This window comes from Astyanax mexicanus, chromosome 12, assembly GCF_023375975.1.
Source record: "Astyanax mexicanus isolate ESR-SI-001 chromosome 12, AstMex3_surface, whole genome shotgun sequence".
Classification (NCBI taxonomy): Eukaryota; Metazoa; Chordata; class Actinopteri; order Characiformes; family Acestrorhamphidae; genus Astyanax; species Astyanax mexicanus.
In genome coordinates this window covers 41,169,784-41,193,761 of record NC_064419.1, presented here as the reverse complement: position 1 = coordinate 41,193,761, position 23,978 = coordinate 41,169,784, and the positions used below count along the sequence as shown (strand labels likewise).

At 35.0% G+C, this 23,978-nt stretch overlaps 1 protein-coding gene across 1 annotated transcript; it reads left to right on the top strand.

Moving 5' to 3' along the window:
• The first annotated feature begins 563 nt into the window (after window positions 1-563).
• LOC103025805 (uncharacterized) lies at window positions 564-23,950 on the top strand. The gene is made up of 18 exons (XM_049485567.1): window positions 564-672; window positions 2,736-2,880; window positions 3,592-3,709; window positions 6,402-6,520; window positions 6,651-6,850; window positions 8,118-8,231; window positions 9,206-9,350; window positions 10,258-10,356; window positions 10,863-10,995; window positions 17,918-18,029; window positions 18,452-18,593; window positions 18,772-18,889; window positions 19,001-19,119; window positions 20,065-20,264; window positions 21,222-21,335; window positions 22,050-22,194; window positions 22,299-22,397; window positions 23,724-23,950. The coding sequence occupies exons 1-18, from the start codon at window positions 620-622 to the stop codon at window positions 23,865-23,867; spliced, it is 2,319 nt and encodes a 772-aa protein (XP_049341524.1). The 5' UTR covers window positions 564-619; the 3' UTR covers window positions 23,868-23,950.
• Window positions 23,951-23,978: the final 28 nt, after the last annotated feature.

The window sequence follows — 23,978 nt, the reverse complement described above, 5'->3', positions numbered from 1 at the left end:
AAGCAGTTCAGCCTGGTTTGATGGACTGTGATCATCCATCTTCCTCTTGATTATATTCCAGAGGTTTTCAATTTGGTAAAATTAAAGAAATGTGTCCTTTTTAAGTGCTGTTTATCAAAAATATATAAAATGATTTGAACACCCTACGACATCACATTTCTACAGACACAGCATGCACATGCAAACTCATTTACATTACATTTATGTTTAATTCTTTAAGAAGACCTCACCTGCCTCTCTTTCACAGGTCAACAGCCATAATGCACATTCTTTATACAATGCATAGACAGCTTTAAGCAGTATGTTTGCATTAGTTATCGTGCGTTACACTTATCAGGGTTAAATATAAGTAAATATAAGTAACATATTGACCTTGAAAGAGAATATACCTCACACACAAACACACACAGAGAACAGTACTTGATGTTTCAAGTATAAAATAACAATGAAACTTTGAGAAAATGCATGTGAACGAGGTTATGTAAAAGGTCAGTCGTTTGAGATTGGCTGGTCCAATCAGAGCTCGCATCAGGCCGATAAGGAGAGTATATAAAGGCTGCTGAAGGTTCTGGCTGAGTACTTACTCACTGAGCCCAACAAGGAACTCACAGTAAAGACAATGAAGCTGATCCTGGCCCTGTGTGCCCTGGTGGCACTTTCAGAATGCTTCAAGTAAGTACTGCTTTTATTGTACACGGTACATTTCTTGAGTTGGATAATGTGGAGTTAGAGTAAAAAAGTTGGATTTTTAAGTTTATTCTCTGATTTTTGCAAATATATGATTCAACTCTCGTGCAAAGCAACACTTTGCACTTGCTTTAGTTGAGTTCACTCCATATTCTTAGAAAATATTCAAGGTAAGCTCTTGAGACGACAGTAGTATACGGATTAGCATTGTTCTTTTTGGAATAGCGCACTGGAATGTGTGTTCATAAAAGGTGTAGCCATTGGTTGCAGGACCTCATAAATGAAACATTGGGCTGAAAAGTGCCTGTAATGAAGACCAAACGTGATCTGACATAGAAAACTGAAATAAAAGGGATTAAAATATCTATTTCCACTCAATATATAAGTAAATGCATGTTTTCCTATAAACACACTTAGATGGCACTTATCTTCAAAATTACTTTTCAGGAGAATAGAAAAACTTTAAATGGAACTCATTGTAAAAAGGTTTTACATTTCTACTTGTCAATTCATTTTTTATTTTTTTTCTCTGATTTTTGCAAACACATGATTCAACTCTTGTGTAAAGTAAATATTACCTAAGCTAAGCTTAAAAAAATAAGATTTAGTTTACTTAACATTTCATAGTACATTTTCTTATTAGCTCCTGGCATGTCCCCTAAAACTGTAACTCACCATCAGATACCTTTCCTTTGGTTACATTTTATAAAATGGTTAACTGCCTGGCCAGTGTTATCACAAGAGCAAGTTTATCTACCTTTTCTGTGACTTAATGCTAGTTGCGAACTGCACTTAAGTATTGGATTAATTTTCCCTCTCATGTAACTGTAATATTAACTTACTAAGTTAACTTTTAAGCATGATTTTGTTAGCTTATTTAAATTATATCAAATTATTTCAAATGAAGAGTTGTAATGCATCATTTTTTTGCGGCCGCGTTTTACTTTAATTATGTGCCTAATACCTTCTAATATTGCAATTTTTGCTTTACTTTTTTTTTTTTTACATAATGGGAATCTGTCATTTCTTTATATTGTCTTCAAAACTATGTGATGAATAGACCAATAGAAATGCTCTATTAAAGCTAAAAAGGGGGTTGTTTTCCTCTTAAAAAGTTCTAAAAAAATTATATTATTGTAATAGCATTAGACAAACCATACTGTAACAGATATTACAGCTATTTTTGGTGTTAAATATTTTATTACATTGATTTAATTACTTCCAAGCTTAGGGCCTCATAGATCATATGAATCCAATTTGATATTTACCTGCGTGGTAGTTGTGTGGTGTAAGGCAACATTAATGTTTTATTTTTACATAAAAACTATTAAAATATATTTTATATGTATGCTGTCTTACATATGTTCATATATAACATGCTATAAAATACTGTTTGGGAGATATAAAGTATATGTGATGATTTGTTCAGGCTTACTGAAATGTAAGTTGCCAGTGTCCCATTAATTTTGCCGTCTCTCCCTCCATTAGTAAAGGAACATTTACCAAAATATATAAGAAACAGTGACCTCTAGTGTTTAAATAGGATGAATAAAACAAGCATTTTTATAGTTTTGATCCAGCTTCTATTTCTGGTCCAGAATAGAAAGCACATCTTAAAAATATCTATATTTTTAAAGACATACTGTGTTTTTTTATTACCCTCATATACTAAAATTTTTCTTTTTGGTATCTTGGAGGCATTTTGTATGGATTAAACCCAGTGGTGTCTGTGATCCGGCATAAAAAGATTAGCTGCAGTAAAATTCAGTTATTCTACAACATTTAAAAAATAAATTAAATCTCAGAGATTATCAGTCACTTCCTGTGTTAGTGGTGAACATTGATTGATTGCTGCTGCCAATCAGTTTTACATATATTGTTCTCTTTTTAAAATGTGTGCTGAGGGCAGAGTCAGCTAAATTCAGGGGGTTTAGTGTCCTTTAACTATATGACAGTTATGCCGTTTTCAATGGTTAATGGTAGGCCTATATTTTCTTGTGAATGGGTTTTTAAGATCAATAGAAGTAATGGTGTAAAATGTGCTGCAGGGTGCAACTGATCAAGGGCAAGTCTGCTCGTGAGAGGCTGAGGGAGAAAGGACTGTGGGAGAAGTACAGGTTGATGCACCCCTACAACCCCCTCGTCAAGTTCTCTGGGAATGGTGGTACTGAGTCCATGACCAACGATGCTGATGTGAGTTAACCACTCAGTCTATTTAGGATACAGTACTGTGCAAAAGTTTTAGGTACCTGTGGGAATTTTAGGTAAAGAAAAAGCTTCTTATCTGTGAAGTAAGAGTTTATTATCTCAGTAAAACACTATTACAGCATTAAAATAAATACAAACAGCAATTTTATAAAAAGCAGAGCAGCTTTTACAGCCCTGCTTTCCTTAAAAAAAAAAACATCTCCTAATCTCTCCTCATTATCTGAGTTTAATAGAGTTATTTCTAGTTCTCATCATATTAATCAACACCTGGTTTGGTAAATTTTGGTAAATGTGGTAAATCAGGTGAGCTGCTGACATAATGAACATAATATACACATGCTGGCTGAGGAGCATCCAGGAGAAATCTGGAATCTCTACATTTTGTTCAACATATTTAGTTAAAAATGAGGATTCCTTGTTACGTTTTACTGTATGTATGTTTATTTGCATCTGTTTAAATCATATGTGGTGCTTTTTTCAGGCAAAAACTTCAACTGATTTATTTAATAATTTAATAAAAGTAAACTTTCATTTGTTCTTTGTCATAGAATTTTTATTTAATATTACTTTTATCAGATTCAAGTTACTGTGATTACTGTGATCATAGTGGGTTTTTCTTTCGTTAACCGAGGGGTGCCAACAATTTTGTCCACGTGTGTTGTGTACCTACTAATTTACACTAATTTTCCCTCTCAGCTCTCCTACTACGGCGTGATCTCCATTGGAACCCCTGGTCAGTCCTTCCAGGTCATTTTCGACAGTGGCTCCTCCAACCTCTGGGTGCCCTCCACCTACTGCTCCAGCCAGGCCTGCGGTGAGAACTGACTTACAGTAGCTGTATGAGTGTGATACACTTTTATAACTTTTATAAACCCTCAAGGCTGGATGAATAAAACTTGGAAAAGAACCAGGACTTGTATATAGATCTACATAAGTTAATGTTACCAAACAATTCAACATGATTCTCCAGAACCAAGATAAATAAAATAAAAATAAAAAGTTTAATTTAGATTCTATTTTACTATGGAGCATCAATGCATAATATGGATAACATGGAGGCTAATACTAATGCTAATGCTAATACTGTAATACACACATGCTATAGTAACAGATCCAAATCATATAACATTCAACTATAAAACAGTTATTACATTTCAGTAGTCAACAAACAACAACAGAGATCAGTAACTTGAATGTAGTGTTTTACAATAATTGAGAGCGGAATTAAATAGTATATTTTAAGTAAGTACTACACTAAATACATCAGTCCAGGTTTAGTTATATATTCATATAAACTATAACTAAAAATAATGTGACTTTCTTATGTTTTTCTTATATAAACTGTGTGTTTACATTATTTACCCATGTTTATTTTTCATTAGTATTTATGATTATTTTATTTTTCACAACGATCAGATCAGGGGTGCTTTTACCATACAACAACAGAGCCTAGCATTGAACTAACTTGGTATGATGCATCGGTAAACTCACTAACCTATTCTGAAGTATGACCCAAGTATTTCACTTTGTTTGAATCACTGTAGTCTGAAATGAAGTGTTTCTATAGGTGATTAGTCAGATTTTAACAGCAGAAAATGAGCAAAAACGCACAAAGTTTTGCATTTTTATGCCAAAATATACAAGCTGTGACAGAAATCATTCTATTAATGTATTATTATTAATGTATATTAATGTACCACAATAATATTAGCTGACTTAACAGCTGTTTTTTTTTTATATGATATTAATGCTACCATCAATCATTTGCACATTTCACCATAGATGATGAAATAGGAAACATGAACTGTGGTTTTAAGAAACATCTAAGTAGTGTAACGATGCACCCTAAAAAGAACTAAAATGATCAATTATTAAGTTGAGTGAACTTACCGGTCAGTACAACTCAATAAAATGAGTTCAGAAAACTTTAAACTGAAAACTTAAACATGTTTGTTGAGCCAATGAAAAAATGTGATTTGAACCAATTTAAAGTTACTAAATGTGTCAGTGCTCTTTCCACAGTAGGGTTCTTACAACTTTCCCATAGACCCCTGGCACCATATATTTGCATATTGAGTGTGGCCTCTACCGTACTTACCCTCTTTGTGTTGTCTGTTGCCCAAAGATACCGTATCCTAGTCATCAGTGATGTCAGTAACGCGTTACTTACATACTCTAATCTGACCCTTTTTTTCAGTAACGAGTAATCTAACGCGTTACTATTTCCAATCCAGTAATCAGATTAAAGTTACTTATTTAAGTCACTGTGCGTTAGTTTCCGCCCGTTCTCGTTTTTCGCCAGTTCTCGAAGCCCCCTATCTCTTTATAAAGTCGTTTTTTTTTGCGGCCGCGTCCCAATTCACTAGCCAGGGCAGAGGAGAGCATTTAAAGATTTTACACCTCACGTGATTGGAAGTTCACTGTGGCGCAGAGTAAAGACAAGAAAAGTTCCGGTGCTTTAAATGACCCGGACCGCAGTGTGCAAATATGTGATCCCTGGCCTCGACCATATACACGGTTCTGTTTTATAAAACCACTCCTTGCTGCCCTGCAGAGAACAACAAGTTCAATGTTCAGTTTTACAGTGTTAAATATGTCAGGTCAAGAAAGACTTTCTATATTTTATAAGTATTTATGTTTAGTAAAATCAAGAAAGACCATATTTTATTTTTTATAAAAAAAAATTATGTTAAGTGTTATGTTATTTTTATAAAAAAATATATTTTTTTAGGAAATAGTTCAACTTAATAGAGATAAATTGTTGCTGTTAAAAATGCATTTTCCAATAAAGGGAGTATTGGCAAAACTGGTTATAATGTTAATGTTAAGGCGGCGGGAGGTGGTGTCTGCAGCTGCTGAAAGTAACTAATAAAGTAACTTGTAAAGTAACTTAGTTACTTTTAAAATCAAGTAATCCATAAAGTAACTAAGTTACTTTTTAAAGGAGTAATCAGTAATCAGTAATCAGATTACTTTTTCAAAGTAACTATACCATCACTGCTAGTCATCTAGTAATTTAATATATGTGTGGATTGCTAGGCCTCAGTGTTCACTCTTTTCAGAGTTTACTCCTATACTGCCCTGATATTGGCAGTTCAATAATAATATACTAATATGTTGAGAATACCTATATATATATACTGTATATATATATATAAACTTAACTGATTCAAGTTATCATCTAGCTTTGACTCAGTCAGTTAAGTTAAATAAACTGAAAATTGAATGTATTTACAACTTAACTGGGTAAAATATAAATGATAACTTGACCAAATTAAGTTAAATGTACATAAAATGTTATGTATTCACAACTTAACTAAGTCAAAGCAAAATTATGACTTGACTGACTTAAGTTGAGCCAATGAATGTTTTTTTTACAGTGTGGTTTGCACGATAAGTAACTAATGTAGTTACCTCCATAGTTCCAACTACATTTTACGAAACAAGTATGGGCTGATTCTCAGCACTAATATACTCATAACCCAAATCTTTTGTTTTTTCTATAGAGAACCACAACAGGTTCAACCCCTCAGCTTCCAGCACTTTCCAGAGCACCAGCCAGGCTCTCTCTATTCAGTACGGCACCGGCAGCATGACTGGATACCTGGGATACGACACTGTTTCGGTATGTAATGCTTAAGAATTTGCTTTAAAAAGCCTGTGGTTAAAGTGCTGGGCTATTGCCCACAGGGTTGTGGGTTCAATACCCATTCTGGCTAAGCTGCCACTGTTAACCCTGAGCTTGTGTTCTGTAGGTCGGTGGAATCAACGTGCAGAACCAGATCTTCGGGCTGAGCGAGACTGAGGCTCCCTTCATGGCCAACATGGTGGCTGACGGCATCCTGGGTCTGGCCTACCAGTCCATTGCCTCTGATGACGCCACTCCCGTCTTTGACAACATGATGAGCCAGGGCCTGGTCTCCCAGGATGTGTTCTCAGTCTACCTGAGCAGAGGGTATGATGTGATACCTGAAATTTATACTGAATATCACTTTCACTAGTAATTAGTTTTAACTTAAATATGTAATACACAAAAAGCTTTATTTAAGATTAAAAATATTGCTAGTAGAGATGCACAGAATATTTGGCAACCAAGAATATTTAATAGCTGAAAATATTTGTCCAAAAATGGCAAAAAACTCACTTTCAGAGGTTATGCAAAGTCTGAATAATTTATAGTGAACACAATTAGTTTTAGGTCATATTAAAGTGTTTACACTAATTTTAGGATTGCTTTCAACAGTGTAGGCACTTCTACTGGATTCCAAGACAGAAAACAGTGCCAAACTGATGTCAGTTAGCTTAAACGATGAGTTAGCATAAAGTTATCAACAGACACAAGGTCTCCCAATAGCCACAAGACCATGAAAACTCTTAGCTCAAACTGGTATGTGAGAGTAATCCAGCTCAGAAAAACAGTTAGTAAGCATAGCAGCTAAACTGCTCCAGACTCGCTGAAAAATGTCTTGCATACTATCACGAGCCTTGCAATTTTGTTTGTAATGTGTTGTCTGGCTGTAAATATTTATAAATGATTTCTTTGAAAATCAAGACAAAATGTACATAATTTCATTTAGTTTATGCAATGATGAAAAAGTGACCAAATAAATTAAAACAGATAATATTACAAGCAAAAGGGCAGGCCAAAAAGAATATCCATATATGTAGAAAAAGAGTCATGCACAAAAATACAAACAGAAAAAGAACTTTAAAATGTATCTCACTGAATTAACAATGGCAATACTTTGCAATGATAAAAAAAAAAACATTCAACCAAACAAGCAGAGGAGTAACAGGTGAAAAGTTTTAGAAACCTGGGGATAACGAACAAAATAATTAACTGTGATTGGCCAGATCTGGGTACATGTGATTGACTGATGCATTCTGGGAAATACAGTATAGTGCTGAAGGGGAGTTTGTCCATTGACTAAAAGAGTAAAGTCCAGCCCAGATAGCCAATTCTGTCCCAACTAACATCTGCCATTCTCTAGCCAGAATATGACCAAAAGAAGCCCTAAAATCAGCCAAAACTACCAGAACAGAATAGAAACAGTTGGTCCATTCATGGTCCATGGCCTAGATAAAATTTCTTCCACAGGTTTTTGGGCTACACAGCCTGCATTACGTAGGTGTAACGTCCCTGAATATACTAAATCACTATGTTTAGTAAGCTTAAAATAAGATGATTTTAACCTCTCACTTCTCTCGTTTTAACTCTCCAGTGGCTCAGAGGGCAGTGTGGTGCAGTTCGGTGAGATCGACAGCTCCTACTACACCGGCAGCATCTACTGGATCCCTCTGTCCTCCGAGACTTACTACCAGATCACCATGGACAGGTAAGATACACTACATTACATTACAGCTTAAATGTAGGGCGGAAGTTCTTAACTTGTTTAAAATATTTTGCAACCCCCTAACTCACCCCACATGATCAATTTACCCACCACCCCTCAATATAACAGAGACAAATACCAGGTCTGAATTTAATTTAGTTTCACGTTAGACGGTAAGATATAGAATTCTACTTTTGCTCAACATTTATCACAATGGACACTAGTCAGTGAAGCTGTATTTTTTTGTAGTTTTAAATGATGGAAAACAACAAACTAAAACCTGTTTCTGTTTTACAGAACAAAACTGACACATTTCTCCCAAATTCCAAAAAAAACATGCAGAGCTTTCAGATCTCAGATATAGCAACAAAAAAAAAAACAAGTTCAAATTAATAAGAGTTTTAAGAGTTCAGAAATCGATATTTGGTGGAATAACCCTGGTTTTTAATTCACAGTTTTCATTCACCTTGGCATGTTCTCCTCCACCAGTCTTACACACTGCTTTTGGATAACTTTATGCCTTTACTCCTGGTGCAAAAATTTAAGCAGTTCAGCTTGGTTTGATGGCTTGTGATCATCCATCTTCCTCTTGATACCATTCAATTCGATAAAATCAAAGAAACTTATTAATTTTAAGTGGTCTCTTATTTTTTCCAGAGCTGTATATTACTGTTGGTTTTAGGAAAGATAAATAGATAGATTTATTATTTACTCATTTTGTACACTATTGTTCCTACGGTTTCTAAAGTGCTTCTCAGTCCTGGAGATAAACCTCTTCAGGTTCTGACGATCTTCAAGATTTCCAGACACATACACAGTATAGAATCACACACCCCCAGGGACAATGTCAGGACCTCTTTGGGGATTGTGGCCCCCTGGTTAAGAACCCCTGATTTAGGCTAAGACAAAACAAAATAACACAATGATACGTTAATAATATGTCCTTCTAAATCCTGCCTGTTTGACGATGATTGCAGTGTTACCATCAACGGACAGACCGTTGCTTGCTCTGGTGGATGTCAGGCTATCATTGATACTGGAACTTCCCTCATTGTTGGGCCAACCAGTGACATCAACAACATGAACTCCTGGGTGGGCGCCACCACTGACCAGTATGGAGATGTAAGTTCATGTGCTAAATTGTTTTAATAAAACTGACTAGATTCAGGTCAGAGAAGAAGACCTACACTATGTCTTCAGTATATGGACAAATGTTTGTGGACCCCCTTTTTAATGAATGCAGCAAGCTAGCACTGCTGGAGCAGCATTAGCATTAACTGCGTTAAGCGCTAGCTCTTTTCACCACCCAGCGGCAAGACTTGCTGAATTAGAAGGAAAACATGGTGACACCCCTGTTCCTTACTAGTGTCGCATAATGCACCTTATAATCCGGTGCGCCTTATGTAAGAAAATAGACCAGAAAATAGACGTTTATTGATATAATACGATGTGCCTTGTAGTTTATTTACAAAATTTAGCTGACGTTCTTAACCGAGCGACTTACAAGGTTATTCCTGTTTAAGAGGAAGGGGACAATGTAGTGTTAGGAGTCTTGCTCAAGGATTCTTATTGGTTTAGCACAGCATTCAGTCACCCAGACCTGGAATAGAACCCCAGCCTCCCACATTGTAGATCACTGGCAAGTGGTGGTGCTATACACTGCACCACACCAACCACTAATCTAAGTATTACCAATACAATAGGAATCTCTGGAGCAGATTAACCTAGTGGCGCCATAACTAATGCCAGGCATGTAGTAGAGAACTATTGAACTTATCCCTGAATGCAATCAAATCCTCACAGCAATGCTAAAGCTCCAAAACCTAGCATTAAGCCTTTCCTGGAGTAACAAAAGCAGAATAAGCTCTTATCAATACCCTTAATTCTGTCTGAAACAATCAATAAGCAGGTGTTCCAATTATTTTATCCATATATTCATATACATATACATGTATATTTTGCTCAATGACAGTTTACTCTAAAACAAAAGCAAACAGAATCCCATTTTCTCCTCTCTCTTCTTCTCCAGGCCACTGTGAGCTGCAGCAACGTCGCCAGCATGCCTTCAGTCACTTTCACCCTCAACGGCTACACCTTCACCATCCCCGCCTCCTCCTACGTCAGCCAGGTCAGTCCACCCAAGCTTGTGTCTCATACCTTATTCAGAGATAAGCTTACTTAATATATTAGTGGCTTAACAGATGTGAAAATAGAGAGTTAACAGTGCATTAAATGCAAAAAAAACTTTTCTTGCATTGTTTCTTTGTAAACTGTATTTGACAGTGATATATTATAGAAACAGATAAAAGAAATGACAGGAAAAATATTGTAATTTTTTTGGGGGAAAAGCTTTTATTCTACAGAGTAATATTTGAAATATATATTATAGAAAGGCAATTCCTAAAAATGCTGTTTTTATTCACTTCATCCTTATTTAATGTGACAGCATATTTTTTTAATAAGGATTACAGTCCAAGAAATAATAATAACAATAATAATATAATAATAAATATGTAATAAGCACTGTAATATGCTCAGTGGGAAGAGGGAATCCCAATAATTGGAAGGAATAGATGATTCTATGGTTGAAAATGTTAAAATAACACTTAAATCTGTTAAATTCTTTTCCTGCAGGACTCTTACGGCTGCAGGACAGGCTTCAGTGGCAGCGGAGACTCTCTCTGGATCCTGGGTGATGTGTTCATCAGGAACTACTACACCATCTTCAACAGGCAGAGCAACAGCGTGGGTCTGGCTGCTCTCGCATAAAACCACCCGGCAAAATCTGCTGATTTTTCAAGCGTCATGCGCTGTGTTTGCCTATATAGGGTTCATTGTTGAAAATAATAAAATTGCATCAAAACTCTGAAACTGCCTATCTGTGTCTCTGTCCCTGTATATGTGTGTATGTAAACAGCTATTCACCTTGTTTGAGATTCTACTTGAAATTCTTGAAAGTTTAGTATTTAGGTTTAAAATCAATAAAAAGATGTTTTGCCCAAAGACACAAATTACATTCAAACAAAGCACAAAAGGTAGATGTTTTATATAAGAACACAAATGTTTTTTACTGCTGCAACCCTTTAATAAGTATTATAAGTGTCACAAATGAAAAGGGATGGACGTAAGTGCAGAAATATATATTTAATTAAAATAAACAAACTAAAACTAACAAACAAACAAGATAAACAAAAGTTATACTGAAAACAACTGAAAACAAACACTAGTAAGGAATGCAAAACAAACATTAAACAGTACAAAGATAACTAAACTATGGAAACTAGACGAGGAAAACAAACTCTAAACGACTAAACTAGAAAAGAGGAACCTAACTACAAGCAGCGTGAGACACAACAAACCTGACAAGACCACAGACGCCAAACAAAAGACTAGACAAAGAAGACTCAAAACAAAGGGGCTTATATACACGAGGAGGGAACAGAAACCTCAATCAAGAGGGGGGCGGGGTTACAAATAATTGATGACGGGGCGGGGCTAGGGCGGAGACAGGACCAAAACACAACAGTAGCACATGGCTGGGAAACACATGACAGGTAAACAGAGGGGCAGGAGCACATGGGACCAAATGAGGGAGAAACACAAGACAGACATGGGCTAAGGTGTGACAGTAAGTATATTATTTAAAGTTTTTACCTTTCTAAAAGAAACTGAGAAACTAAACTTATATAATTATACCTTAATATCCAAGCCAATACATTAATTCACAAGGCTAAAACTTGCTAAATAGGGTTTTAATAACTCATAAAGGCCTTAGGGAAGGCAGATTTTATATAGAGGGCTAAAGCAGAGAGAGACAGAACAATGGGTGGGGTGGTGGGTTGGACATCAGTCATTTTTGTAATAATAAGAGTACAAATATCATAACCAGAAAAAAGTACCTAACAGGTACTGCAGCGAGAAACTCTCATATTATTGCTGCACTTTAGCAAGAACTGTACATATTTTATATGGTAAGTCACTGATACTGCAACTATTATAAAATAAAAGTCTTACTAAGTAAATAAAACATTATTGATTATCCATTATTCATTCATCATTACTATGTTATCTATCTATCTATCTATCTATCTATCTATCTATCTATCTATCTATCTATCTATCTATCTATCTATCTATCTATCTATCTATCTATCTATCTATCTATCTATCTATCTATCTATCTATCTATCTATCTATCTTGTTTAACCTACTGAATTAAAGATTTTAGACAGACTTTGGGGTGGATAGGTTTGCTGGACCTAGCAACCCTACTTTAAGGTCAAATGTCTGAAGCTGGAGGTGTCAAACTGTGTTCTCGGTTCAGACCCCTGTTCCTCAGAGTTTAGTGTCTTTCCAAGCGTGAAATTACAAATATAAACACATATAAACATAATAACACTGCTGAGACAAACTATAAATGTTTTACATATTCAGTAACTCTAGTACCAGTCTCATTAGCTCACTCATTCACTATTTACTATATAGTATTTACTACAGGGAAGAAAAGGCATCCCCCCCTCCCCAAAAAAAGTCTCTCTCTCTCCTGTATTTGTCTCTTTTCCGTGGGTATTTAGAATTTTCTGCATTAACACAACATGCATGTGAATAATTCGAATAGTGCTTTATGTCCGTCCTTCATCTTGCTTGATAAAATGAAATGTTATCAGCTGAATGTAACTTAGTTTGGTTAGCCTCCCACAAAACAACCTGAGCCGTGTAAAACGTTGACTGCAAGCTAGCTGACTGTTGTTGTTTTTTTTTGCTACCTAAACGTGGGACAGTAGGTGCTGTCAGATTATTTATGATCATTAAACGTCCTAAACTCGACCACATCGGATTTTAGAGAAGTTGATTGTGATCATGTCTTGTAATACTGTGAAGGCTACATTTCAAGCTCACCTTCAGGGCAGTAGCTCTACTCCCACCACAGCATCTTCAAACTCCTCTTGGGTCTCAGCTAGTCGGCTGAAGCTCCGCCCGGTCGTGTGCTTTTTGTTTTTCTAGTGAAGCGTGCTGCGTGCAAAAAACTTTGTTTAACGAAACTTCAATCAAAATTATGAATTATAAGGAAAATCTTGTTGAAATATGAAATCATATTTGCCTATATTATTTTTTCCCCCTCCCTCGGAAGGGCAATATCAGCCAGGGACAGCAAAAGAGCAGTTGCCCAAGCACACTGGGCCATAGCGTCTGCCCAGACTTTTACCAGAATGTACTAGAGAAAATTACATAATATGCTATTTTATGTTTAAACATGCTGGCCTGAGAAATGCTTCCATGTCCATTAAATATATATTGTAATATTAAGGATGGACCAAAACAGATATTTTATTTATAATGATACTGTAAATGTGTTTCTGGGTAAAGGGTAACTATAACTATAACTACTATAAAGTTACAATTATTTTTGAAGAGTTTTTAAATATCTCTACAAAAAAAAATCACATGGCCTATTAAATTTACAGAATTTAACTAAAGCAAAATTAAAATCTTTTGCTTCTGCAATATTATTAATGTACCAGGAGATGGTGGTCTTCACATTAAGAAAGAGATATAGCATGAACTAAAACATCATACCTGATATTAGTAAAAGAGAGCAGAACAATATTATGTAATAATTGTAATATGTTGGACTTTAATTGCTAGTAGAGTGAAGGTTAAAACTTACAAATTCTATGGGGCAAAAAATAAAATACAACTACTATTTTTAAAGCACACTTAGTTTTTAAATATCATAAATGTAAGCATTTGCATTATATCATTATATCGTTTTAGCATACTCATCATGCATAATGGTAATTTAATAAAACATATCATGCTACAGCTGCACTGTTCTTATTTTCCATTTAATATCTACCAGATACTGTTTATCTCTTATTATCATTATCATTTATTTTACTCCAATCCTCACTACACACATCACACAGTTTAATAAAGAAATATATCATACCATGATGGATTAATGACTTCTGGAGAACCTGCTGAAAATTCTGGTGAAATTCTTTTTATTTTTAAAATACACACCAAAAAATAAAGTAATGGAACAGTGAGGACAGTTCCTTTATTTCTGCTGAAGACTGAAAACTTGGGCAACAATACTTTTTGAGGGGACTGCATATTAAATTGCAGAACAATTTTGCTATAATTATTTTAATAAAATTAGTATAATATCAGTAGCAATATCATGTTCAAACAAGCAGTAGTAAAAAGGGTTGAATATTATTATTTTTATGTTTTATTAATATTAAGATAGAGGGATTTAGGGGCAATTTAGAGACTTTTCATGCAGGTTAATGTAAATAAATTGCTGTGTTAATTTCTACGCTTTTTAAAATAATTTTATTTCAATTTCTTTCCCATTTTCTCCCCAATTTACAAGCCAATTACCCAACCCACTCATTAGGACTCCCCCTATCACTAGTGATGTCCCAACACACCAGGAGGGTGAAGACTAACACATGCCTTCTTTTCGAGCTGCTGCTAATGCAGCATTGCCAAGCAGCCAGTGCGCTTGGAGGACTCGGTCCTAATACATCAGCTCACAGACGCCCTGTGCTGCAGACATCACCCTAGGAGTGATGTGGGGAGAGAGCGCCATCTACCCACCCAGAGGGAGCAGAGCCAATTGTGCTCCCTCTGAGCGCCAGCAGCTTGATGGCAAAGCTGCATGAGGGGTGGTTCGAACCTGCGACCTCCTGCTCATAGTGGCAGCGCCTTTAGACCACTGGACCACTCAGCACCCCAATTTCTATGCTTTTGTTTAACTTATTAATTTGTTTTCTTTATACTGTTAATAATACCATTAACATGTTAACAGCAATTACGTGCAATAAACCTACCCGACCAATCTGCTTTTAGAATAAATATATTGCAGGGAGGATAAATCTTATATCATTCATTCATTTGATATTCAATTGAGAATCAAAATTGGAAAAAAAAAACTTTTTTTTTTTTGTTTTGTTTTAAATATAATACCAAAAAACAAATAACAGCTTGTATTTTTTTTTATTTGATGGTCCAAACAAAAATGAAAAAAAAAAAAAAAAAAAACAGACCAGGATCAAGATTTAGATTTTTCACCTCCGATGCTCACTGCAGTAACACACAGACAGTCATCCTTCATCAGTAAAAGGCTTTTTTCCTTTATTCATGACTAGAATTACTGTATTTATGTTCCTTTGGTCACAAAAAACAAACCGAACTGTGAACTGTTTTTATTTTTTAAGCACAAATGAAAGCTCCTGGTCCGTTTTTTGTTTTATTTTCCATTTTTGTTTGGATTATCAAATAAAAAACAGAAAATACAAGCCAATATTTGAAAAAAAAAAATAATTAAGGTTTTTTCCGGTTTTGATTCTCAATTGAATATCAAATGAACGAATGATACATGGATTTTGCTTAATTTTCTTTTTTCTTCTGATACAGATTTGAATTGATGTTGCCTATTTAATAAATATTTTTTTTTCTAAGTGTGTTTGTATAATAATGTGTATTTTACAGTATTGGACTGTGGGAAAGAGTAAAGTACTGCAGTATTTTTCCTGAACAGTTGAGTGTGTTTGGAAAACAAAGTCACTTATATCTGAACCTCGGCCTCGTATCCGTTTGGAAAAAAATGATAACATCAAAGCAGCAAGACGCAGCAGTTCCAGCCTGTGTTTAATAACAAACAGCTGAACCATATCTCACATTCAGATTAATTCAGTGATTGTCTACTCCAACTGCTTTGATGTTTTTGCTTAGCCATTAGTTAATTTTACAATTCTTCCATTATCGTCACAATGATCAACAATGCTATCTTTATTATTTTATATTTTCTGTACAACATGGTTTGTTCTGTTGACCTACAACCTAATATCTAATCAGATCAAGCACTTTGACTAGGTTTGGTCAATTTACATAAATACTAAAGAACAAATGTTTTCTTCAGAGTCATAAAATACTTAAATGTCTTGTTATCACATCAGAACATTTTTATTTAAAATGACCTCATTTTACAAAAACGCAAATAATACATTTATTCAGTGGTTTGTGCAGTTCATTGATGTATAAATATGAATTTTGGGAATGACCTGAAAAGCATATTTACTACAATCGTGAAATTCTACCTGCTTTTATTGGCTGGTTTATAGCACTGCAAAAACCCTGTAGTCAAAACAATATTCCCAAATCTCACTGGGTAGTACTGCTGTCCTCTTATTGTGTCTGAATGGATACATTGGATCAAATAATTAAATAATTTAAGGTAAATCACTGTCTTACTTTTTTTAGGTAATGTTTACTGAAAACTTGACTTGATTGGACTAAACATATTAAGTTATTATGCTTAAACTGTGAGCTAATACAGTATAATGTTTTATTGTAACTTTATTGTGCTTTGTACAGTATTTCTACTTTAGATTTTTATATCATATTATGTATTCAGGTAAATAAAAAAACAACATTTGTATTTAGTCTTCTTTTTATTTAATTTATGCAAAATATAGATTTGAAATTACCATAGAAAATTAGATGGTAAAGGAATATTGATTTAGAGTGAACAGTATAGCTCAAAACAACACATATAATAATAATATATGCTCTACAAGTTTACATAAGGCAGCCTGGAGGGAAAATATTACACACTGATGGTAAGTATCAGAAACTGTGGTGTGCGAATGTTCAGAAAGATCCATTTTATGTATTTCTCGTTCCAGCAACATAGAATTCTGAATTATATTAAGTGAGTTGTGTGCCATGAAAAAGTATTTGTCTCCTTACACGTATCTTTTTTTTTTACTTCTTTCATCATACCTACTTTTTTTGGATAATCAATCTAATTTTATTAACAGACAAATATAACCTGAGTAAATATAAAAATAAGTTTTTAAATTATAGTTACATTTATTAAAGGAAAATTGCATTAAAAATTGCTTCTTTTAGTTTTTAAACAAATGGCTAGATTTGTTTGGATAGGTTTTTTCTTTAATAAATGTAATCGTCATATAAAAAAAAGCTTTTTGCATTTGCCCAGGTTGTATGTGTCTGTTTGATAATCTGAAAAATGTAAGTATATCAAACAAGCAAAAACTAAATAAATCTGTAAAATTTTATTAAATATGTTTTAAAAGCACTGTATGTTTATATATCTTTGGAAAACATAAATTTATTTTTACAAAATGCTATATTTAGAAAAAAAAAACAATAGATATATGTAATTACAATGACCTCTGTGTCATGTTCTTAAAAATCAAAGTCTTTAAAAGGAAATAAAATCAAAGTAAAATCAAGTATTAAGTCAAGGAGTCCAAAAATGACATTTATTTTTTTTTAATGTCATTTCTGCATAATGTTACGTAACTAAAGGGCCAAGACGTCATTACATTGCAAAGAAAGGTTCAATTGTTGTCCAAAAATTCAAGCAACAAAACATTCAAGGACCTGCTGACCTGATTTGATATCATTAAATAATGTTATGTAAATGACGTAACTAATGTAGTCAGATATCAATACTACAGAAGGGGGAAGGCTGACCTTGGTAAATAAGCGCCTTTGATAATCCAAGACCCCATAACATTCCGAGTAACATACTCAAACATGTGGAATAATACGCAATGTCACATTCCCACAAGTGGCGCAGTCTAATCGGAGTTAGTATCTGATTGAAATGGAAAGTAAAGATAGGGGCTGGAGTCTGGCTGTATATAAAGCGCAGGGTCTCTGGATTCGTACTCTTATTTCGAGTCGGAGACAAGTTTCAGTAAAGACAATGAAGCTGCTTGTGGTGCTTTGTGCTGTGGTGGCCCTCGCCCAGTGTGTGAGGTAAGCAATTCCGCCTTTTTTATAAGAATAAAATAGTTACACCGGGAAAGTAGATAACAGTTATGAGGAAAAATACATCATGTAAACTGATATTTGCAACATTTACTTGTATTTATTGAGCTACACATAGATAATTATTGAGTAAATACATGTGGAATGCAACATTGCCGATGTCTCAGCATGTAGAGAGTTGTAGAGGTTCCTAATGAAGTCCAGCTGCCGGAGCCACGAGAGAGCATAATTGCCCTTGCTCACTCTGGGTGGGTAGATGGTGCTCTCTCCCCTCATCACTCCAAAGGGTGATGTAGATCAGCGCAAGGCTAATGTCTAATGGCCTGAGGGACAAAAGACCTCCTGAGTCTATACATAGAGCAGGACTGGGACAATTATTAACTGTTAAATTATTATAATTTGTTGTGCAGGGTGCCTCTGATCAAGGCCAAATCTGCACGCCGGAGGCTGCAGGAGAAAGGCCTGTGGGAGACCTACAGGAAGCATCACCCCTACACCCCCTGGACCAAGTTTGTGAGCTCTGGTATGGAGTCAATGACCAACGATGCTGATGTAAGTCAACCTGAATAAGACAGTTTTATTCTTTTTTACTTTAATCAGAGTCTGAGAGGTTCTGCTGAAAAACGTGCATCCTTTTGTCTAAGAGAAAATGTTTTTTTTTGCCATTCCTTGATGCCAAATATTTGGTGCATCTCTGATACCTACACTTTATGTTTTTTGTCCATCTCAGCTCACCTACTATGGCGTGATCTCCATTGGTACTCCTGGTCAGTCCTTCACCGTGCTCATGGACTCTGGATCCTCCAACCTCTGGGTGCCCTCCACCTACTGCTCCAGCCAGGCCTGCCGTAAGTATTGACTAACAGTGGGCTTTACTTACAGTGCATTCTTAAATGTAAGATGTAGCGTGCTGGATAGTATAACTAAAGAGTGATGATTATTCTTTACTGTTCTTTTAGAGAACCATGACATGTTCAACCCATCACAGTCCAGCACTTTTGAGAGCACCAATGAGTCTCTGTCCATTGCTTACGGCACTGGAAGCATGACCGGATTCCTGGGATACGACACTGTGACGGTAATTATCGTTTACTAGGTTGGTCAATGGTCTTTGTCTTGTGTGCCATCTGTGATAGTTCACATGGTATTACCATTCATTTACCACATTTTCCAAACCAGACAATAATGCAGGTGCTCAAGATGCTTTCTAGAGTTCCTCTGTAGAACAAAGTGAGGAAGTAGAGGCGCTGCTGGGCTTTCTTGGTTATGGTGCTGATGTTGAGGGACCACCAAGGAACTTGGTGTTCTTCACACTTTCCACAGCAGAGCCATTGATGATCAGCGGGGGTGGTTATCTGTTTTCTCTTTGTTTTTGGTTTTACCCATGTTTAAAGATAGCTTATTGGTTCTGCACCAGTATTCCAAAGGGTGCTTGTTCCAGTAGAGAAAATGATTTTTGGGATAACCCATTATGAAGTGCCCGGTTAGGTGCTCCTCTGGTCTAGAAGTCCCCACCAATGGATTAAATGTGATGTGGAATCCTATATATAAACTGTATTTGATGGCTCAAGACATTGGCTCAACATTTCTTCCAAATTTAAAATAAAAATATTGTCATTTAGAGCATTTATTCGCAGAAAATGAGAAATGGCTGAAATAACAAAAAAAGATGCAGAGCTTTCAGATCTCAAATAATGCAAAGAAAAACAAGTTTATATTCATAAAGTTTTAGGAATTCAGAAATCAATATTTGGTGGAATAAACATGGTTTTAATCACAGTTTTCATGCATCTTGGCATGTTCTCCTCCACCAGTCTTACACACTGCTTTTGGATAACTTTATGCCACTCGTGGTGCAAAAAATCAAGCAGTTCAGCTTGGTTTGATGGCTTGTGATCATCCATCTTCCTCTTGATTATATTTCAGGGGCTACACCTCCTTTTTTTGTCCCTGCCTTGCTGTTCTGTCGTTGTACACTTTGAACCTCTGGCTATGACTAACAGATTGAAATCATTCGCTCTAGGTCGCTGGACTGTCCGTGCAGAACCAGATCTTCGGCTTGAGCGAGACTGAGGCTCCCTTCATGGCTAGCATGACTCCTGATGGTATCATGGGTCTGGCCTACGAGGCCATCTCCTCTGACAGCGCCACCCCTGTCTTTACCAACATGGTGAGCCAGGGCCTGGTCTCCCAGAACCTCTTCTCAGTCTACCTGAGCAGCGAGTAAGTTCATACCCAAAACGCATTTATTCTTTTTAGTGAGATTTAATGTAGTGCTATAAATGATCTTTTTTTTCTCAGCCACACCTTAACCCTAAGGCATTTTAGGTCTTTTTTAGCATTCAGAGTTTAGTCAAAGTCCTTACAGGCATGTCTGTTCACTGTGCGGCCATCTTTGCAAGACTATTTGTTCGGATGTGATGAGACCGAAATGCTGGAATCAGTATGAATTTTTGACTTGTTATGTCTACTGCACTTGCACAGATCACCATAGTAAGGAGGGGCTTCCCCACTGCTGTCATGATTAGCATTACCTGAAATACCATTAATCCATATTGCAGTCAGTGGCTGGTCTCCTCATTAATAACAGCTCTGGTTCAGTTGAACCCTTTTACATTTATATTTTATGGCATTTAGTTAACACACTTATCCAGAGTGACTTATGAGGTTATTCCTATTACAGAGGAAGGGCCAATGTAGAGTTAGGAGTCTTGCCCAAGGACTCTTTTTAGATTAATGTCACCCAGACCTGGAATTGAACCCTAGTTCCCCACATGATGTGGTAGCTCACTGGCAGGTAGTGGTTTTATCCACTGCACCACACCAACCATCATTTCAACAAGGAAATTATTGCAAAAGCAGACACTTTAATCTATGTTTTGTTTTATTCTAAGCTAATGCCTGTGAGCTTCAACTATTTGCTAATTGTGTAGATCTAGAGCAAAAATAAGGAAACGAGCTGTAGACACCACATACATATTTGACTGATCACATTAATTAGAGAGAAGTATTAAGCCTTTAACGCCCTGAAGAATACATCTTTTTGAGTGGTTAGAAAGATGTTGGTTTAAAGACGTATTTACAAAGTCTAATTTAGATACATTATTAAGTTATATCTGGTTTGGTGCTGTTTTTTAATATGGTTTGAGAAGCTAAAATGAGCTGTTTGGAATTTTCCAGTGACGAGCAGGGCAGCATGCTGTTCCTGGGTGAGGCTGACAGCTCCTACTACACCGGCAGCATCTACTGGATCCCTCTGACCTCTGAGAGCTACTACCAAGTCACCTTGGACAGGTAAGATATGAGTTAAAAGTTAAAGGGCTCCTTCCGTTAAAATCCACTTTTTCTTTTTCTTTGTGAAAGACTATAGGTGTGTCTGAGTTGTATATGGAAGCTGCATATGAAACTGTTTCTCAGCCTCCATTGTCTGCAGTAGATATAAAAGAAAATCCTCAGAAATACGAGTTGATCAGAGCGATGAAGCCTTTACAACTAAGGCTGTATCTCTAAAAACATTTTGTCCTTTGAGTTTTAAAGCTGTAAAATTGACTGTGGGTGGAAGGCAGGTAGGCATTCTCTGCTGCAGTGCTGTTAGCCAATCAGAGGTGACATATCTGCATGTATGAATATTCATGAGCAAGAGCTGAAATCCTGTCTTTCTTCAGAGACCACTAGTTCATTGAACTAAATCAGGCCTAAATAGAAACACCGGAGCACTTTTATTTTTTTCACAAAAAAATGGCTCACATGACATTCATACTAGAGACCACAACTAGACATTTTAAAATAAATGACAAAACGATGGAATGAGACCTTTAAAGACCATATATTGTCTACTTTAAACTGAATTCTTCGTTTAGAATTTATTTTTTTAAAGATTTTAGTAATTCCAATCTGTGCAGTATGTCCTGTTGCTTTATGTATCCTGTTTATCTTTTTTCTGTGTCTACTTAAAGGTAAAGACACAATAAACTCTGAAATGATCTATATCATCCTTCTCTTCCCCAGTGTCACCGTGAACGGAGAGGTGGTTGGCTGCTCTGGTGGTTGCCAGGCTATCATTGATACCGGCACTTCCCTCATTGTTGGACCCAGCACTGCCATCAGCAACCTGAACGCTTACCTGGGAGCTCAGCAAGACCAGTACGGAGATGTGAGTGAACAGCTGGACCTCTGTGTATACAGGAACTCTAAAGTAAAGATTCTCCTGATTTATATAAATAGCAGAATTCTGACTGATTTCTATATTTATTGCAGTACGTTGTGAGCTGCAGCGACATCTCCAGCATCCCCTCAGTGACCTTCACCCTCAACGGCTACGCCTTCGCCATCCCCGCCTCCTCCTTCGTCACTCAGGTCAGTCCACTCCTCTCCTCAGCGTGTTTAACGTTTTAAATATGAGTGAAAGGAAAATTCAGGAGGAACAGAAACACATGAACCTGACCGTGATGATTAATCTCTATTTACTTCTAGATGTTTATTTCTATTCATTATTATGGAAATGGGTATTTTATTTTAGATAGATTTAGTGTTACTCATAAAAACATATTCATGGCTATGTTGTGCATATTTTAAAAATCTTTTTTTTGTTTTTCTATAAAAAATTTGGTTATTCGTTTTGTAAATGATTATGTATATTATCTAATGTATTATGGTTATAATTTTAATATTTAATTTAATCAGTTTTTCTATTTCATATTTCATTCATGTTATTAGTTTTATTAATATTAATTGTTATTTATATTTTTATTTTATATTTTATTATTTCTTATAATACTTAGATTTTTTTGTTCATTTGTATCACCTTGTATAATTTCATATTTTATTAATAATATTTTATATAGATCCTAAATGTAATTTCTATTATATATTATGCATATGTTTAATGTATTAAGTATTTTTATTTTTTATTATAATATTTGGATGTTTTATCATGTTTTACAGTTTCTAATATTTTAATAATATTATTTGATATAGTAATAATTATTTGTCATTTATTACATTATTTATTCAGTTTTTCTTTAATCTGTTTTTATATTGATTTTTATTCATTTGCAGCAATTTTGCAGAACTCATATTTGATTTGTTATTTTATATTACTAATTACTAATGATACTAACTATGATTTATATTATGTATTGTGTATATTTATAATTTATTAAGTAGTTTTCTTTTCATTTTTATATTTAGATTTTTTTATCATAGATTTGATTATTTATTGTTATTAATAAATATTTTATTTAGATGTTCCTTTTTATCAGCATTAATATTATGTATATGTTTAAGGTATTAAGTATTTTCTTTTTTATTGTTACATTTAGATTTTTTATCATGTTTAACATTTTTGTATATTTTATTAATAGTATTTGATATATTAATCATTATTTGTGTTATTTATTATATTATTTATTTAAGTTTTCTTTAATCTGTTTTTGTATTGATTTTTGTTCAATTGCATGAATTCTCATATTTTATTAGTTAATTTATATTGATTTTAAATATGATTTCTGTTATATATTGTATAATTGATTAGTAATCCTATGTTACAATTTTTATCAGGTCTTAATTTAGGTCATATTAGTTTTTCTTTGAGTTATTTTAAAGCACTTGGAGCTTTATTCTCTATATAAATGTGTTATTTAGAGTTTAAATGCTGATTATTATTGTATTTTATGTGTACAGGGCTACAGCAGCTGCACAACTGGATTCTCCGGCGGCGACTTCGGAAGCAGCTTCTCCTGGATCCTTGGTGACGTCTTCATCAGGAACTGGTACACCATCTTTAACAAGGGCGACAGCACCGTGGGTCTGGCTCAGCTCTCTTAAGCACAAACAGCAACTTAAACATCAGCCTCACTGCGTCACTGTGCTTTTATTCAACCAAATAAATTAATTAGCATTACAGTTTATCTCTGCTTCTCTCATTATTTCATCCTT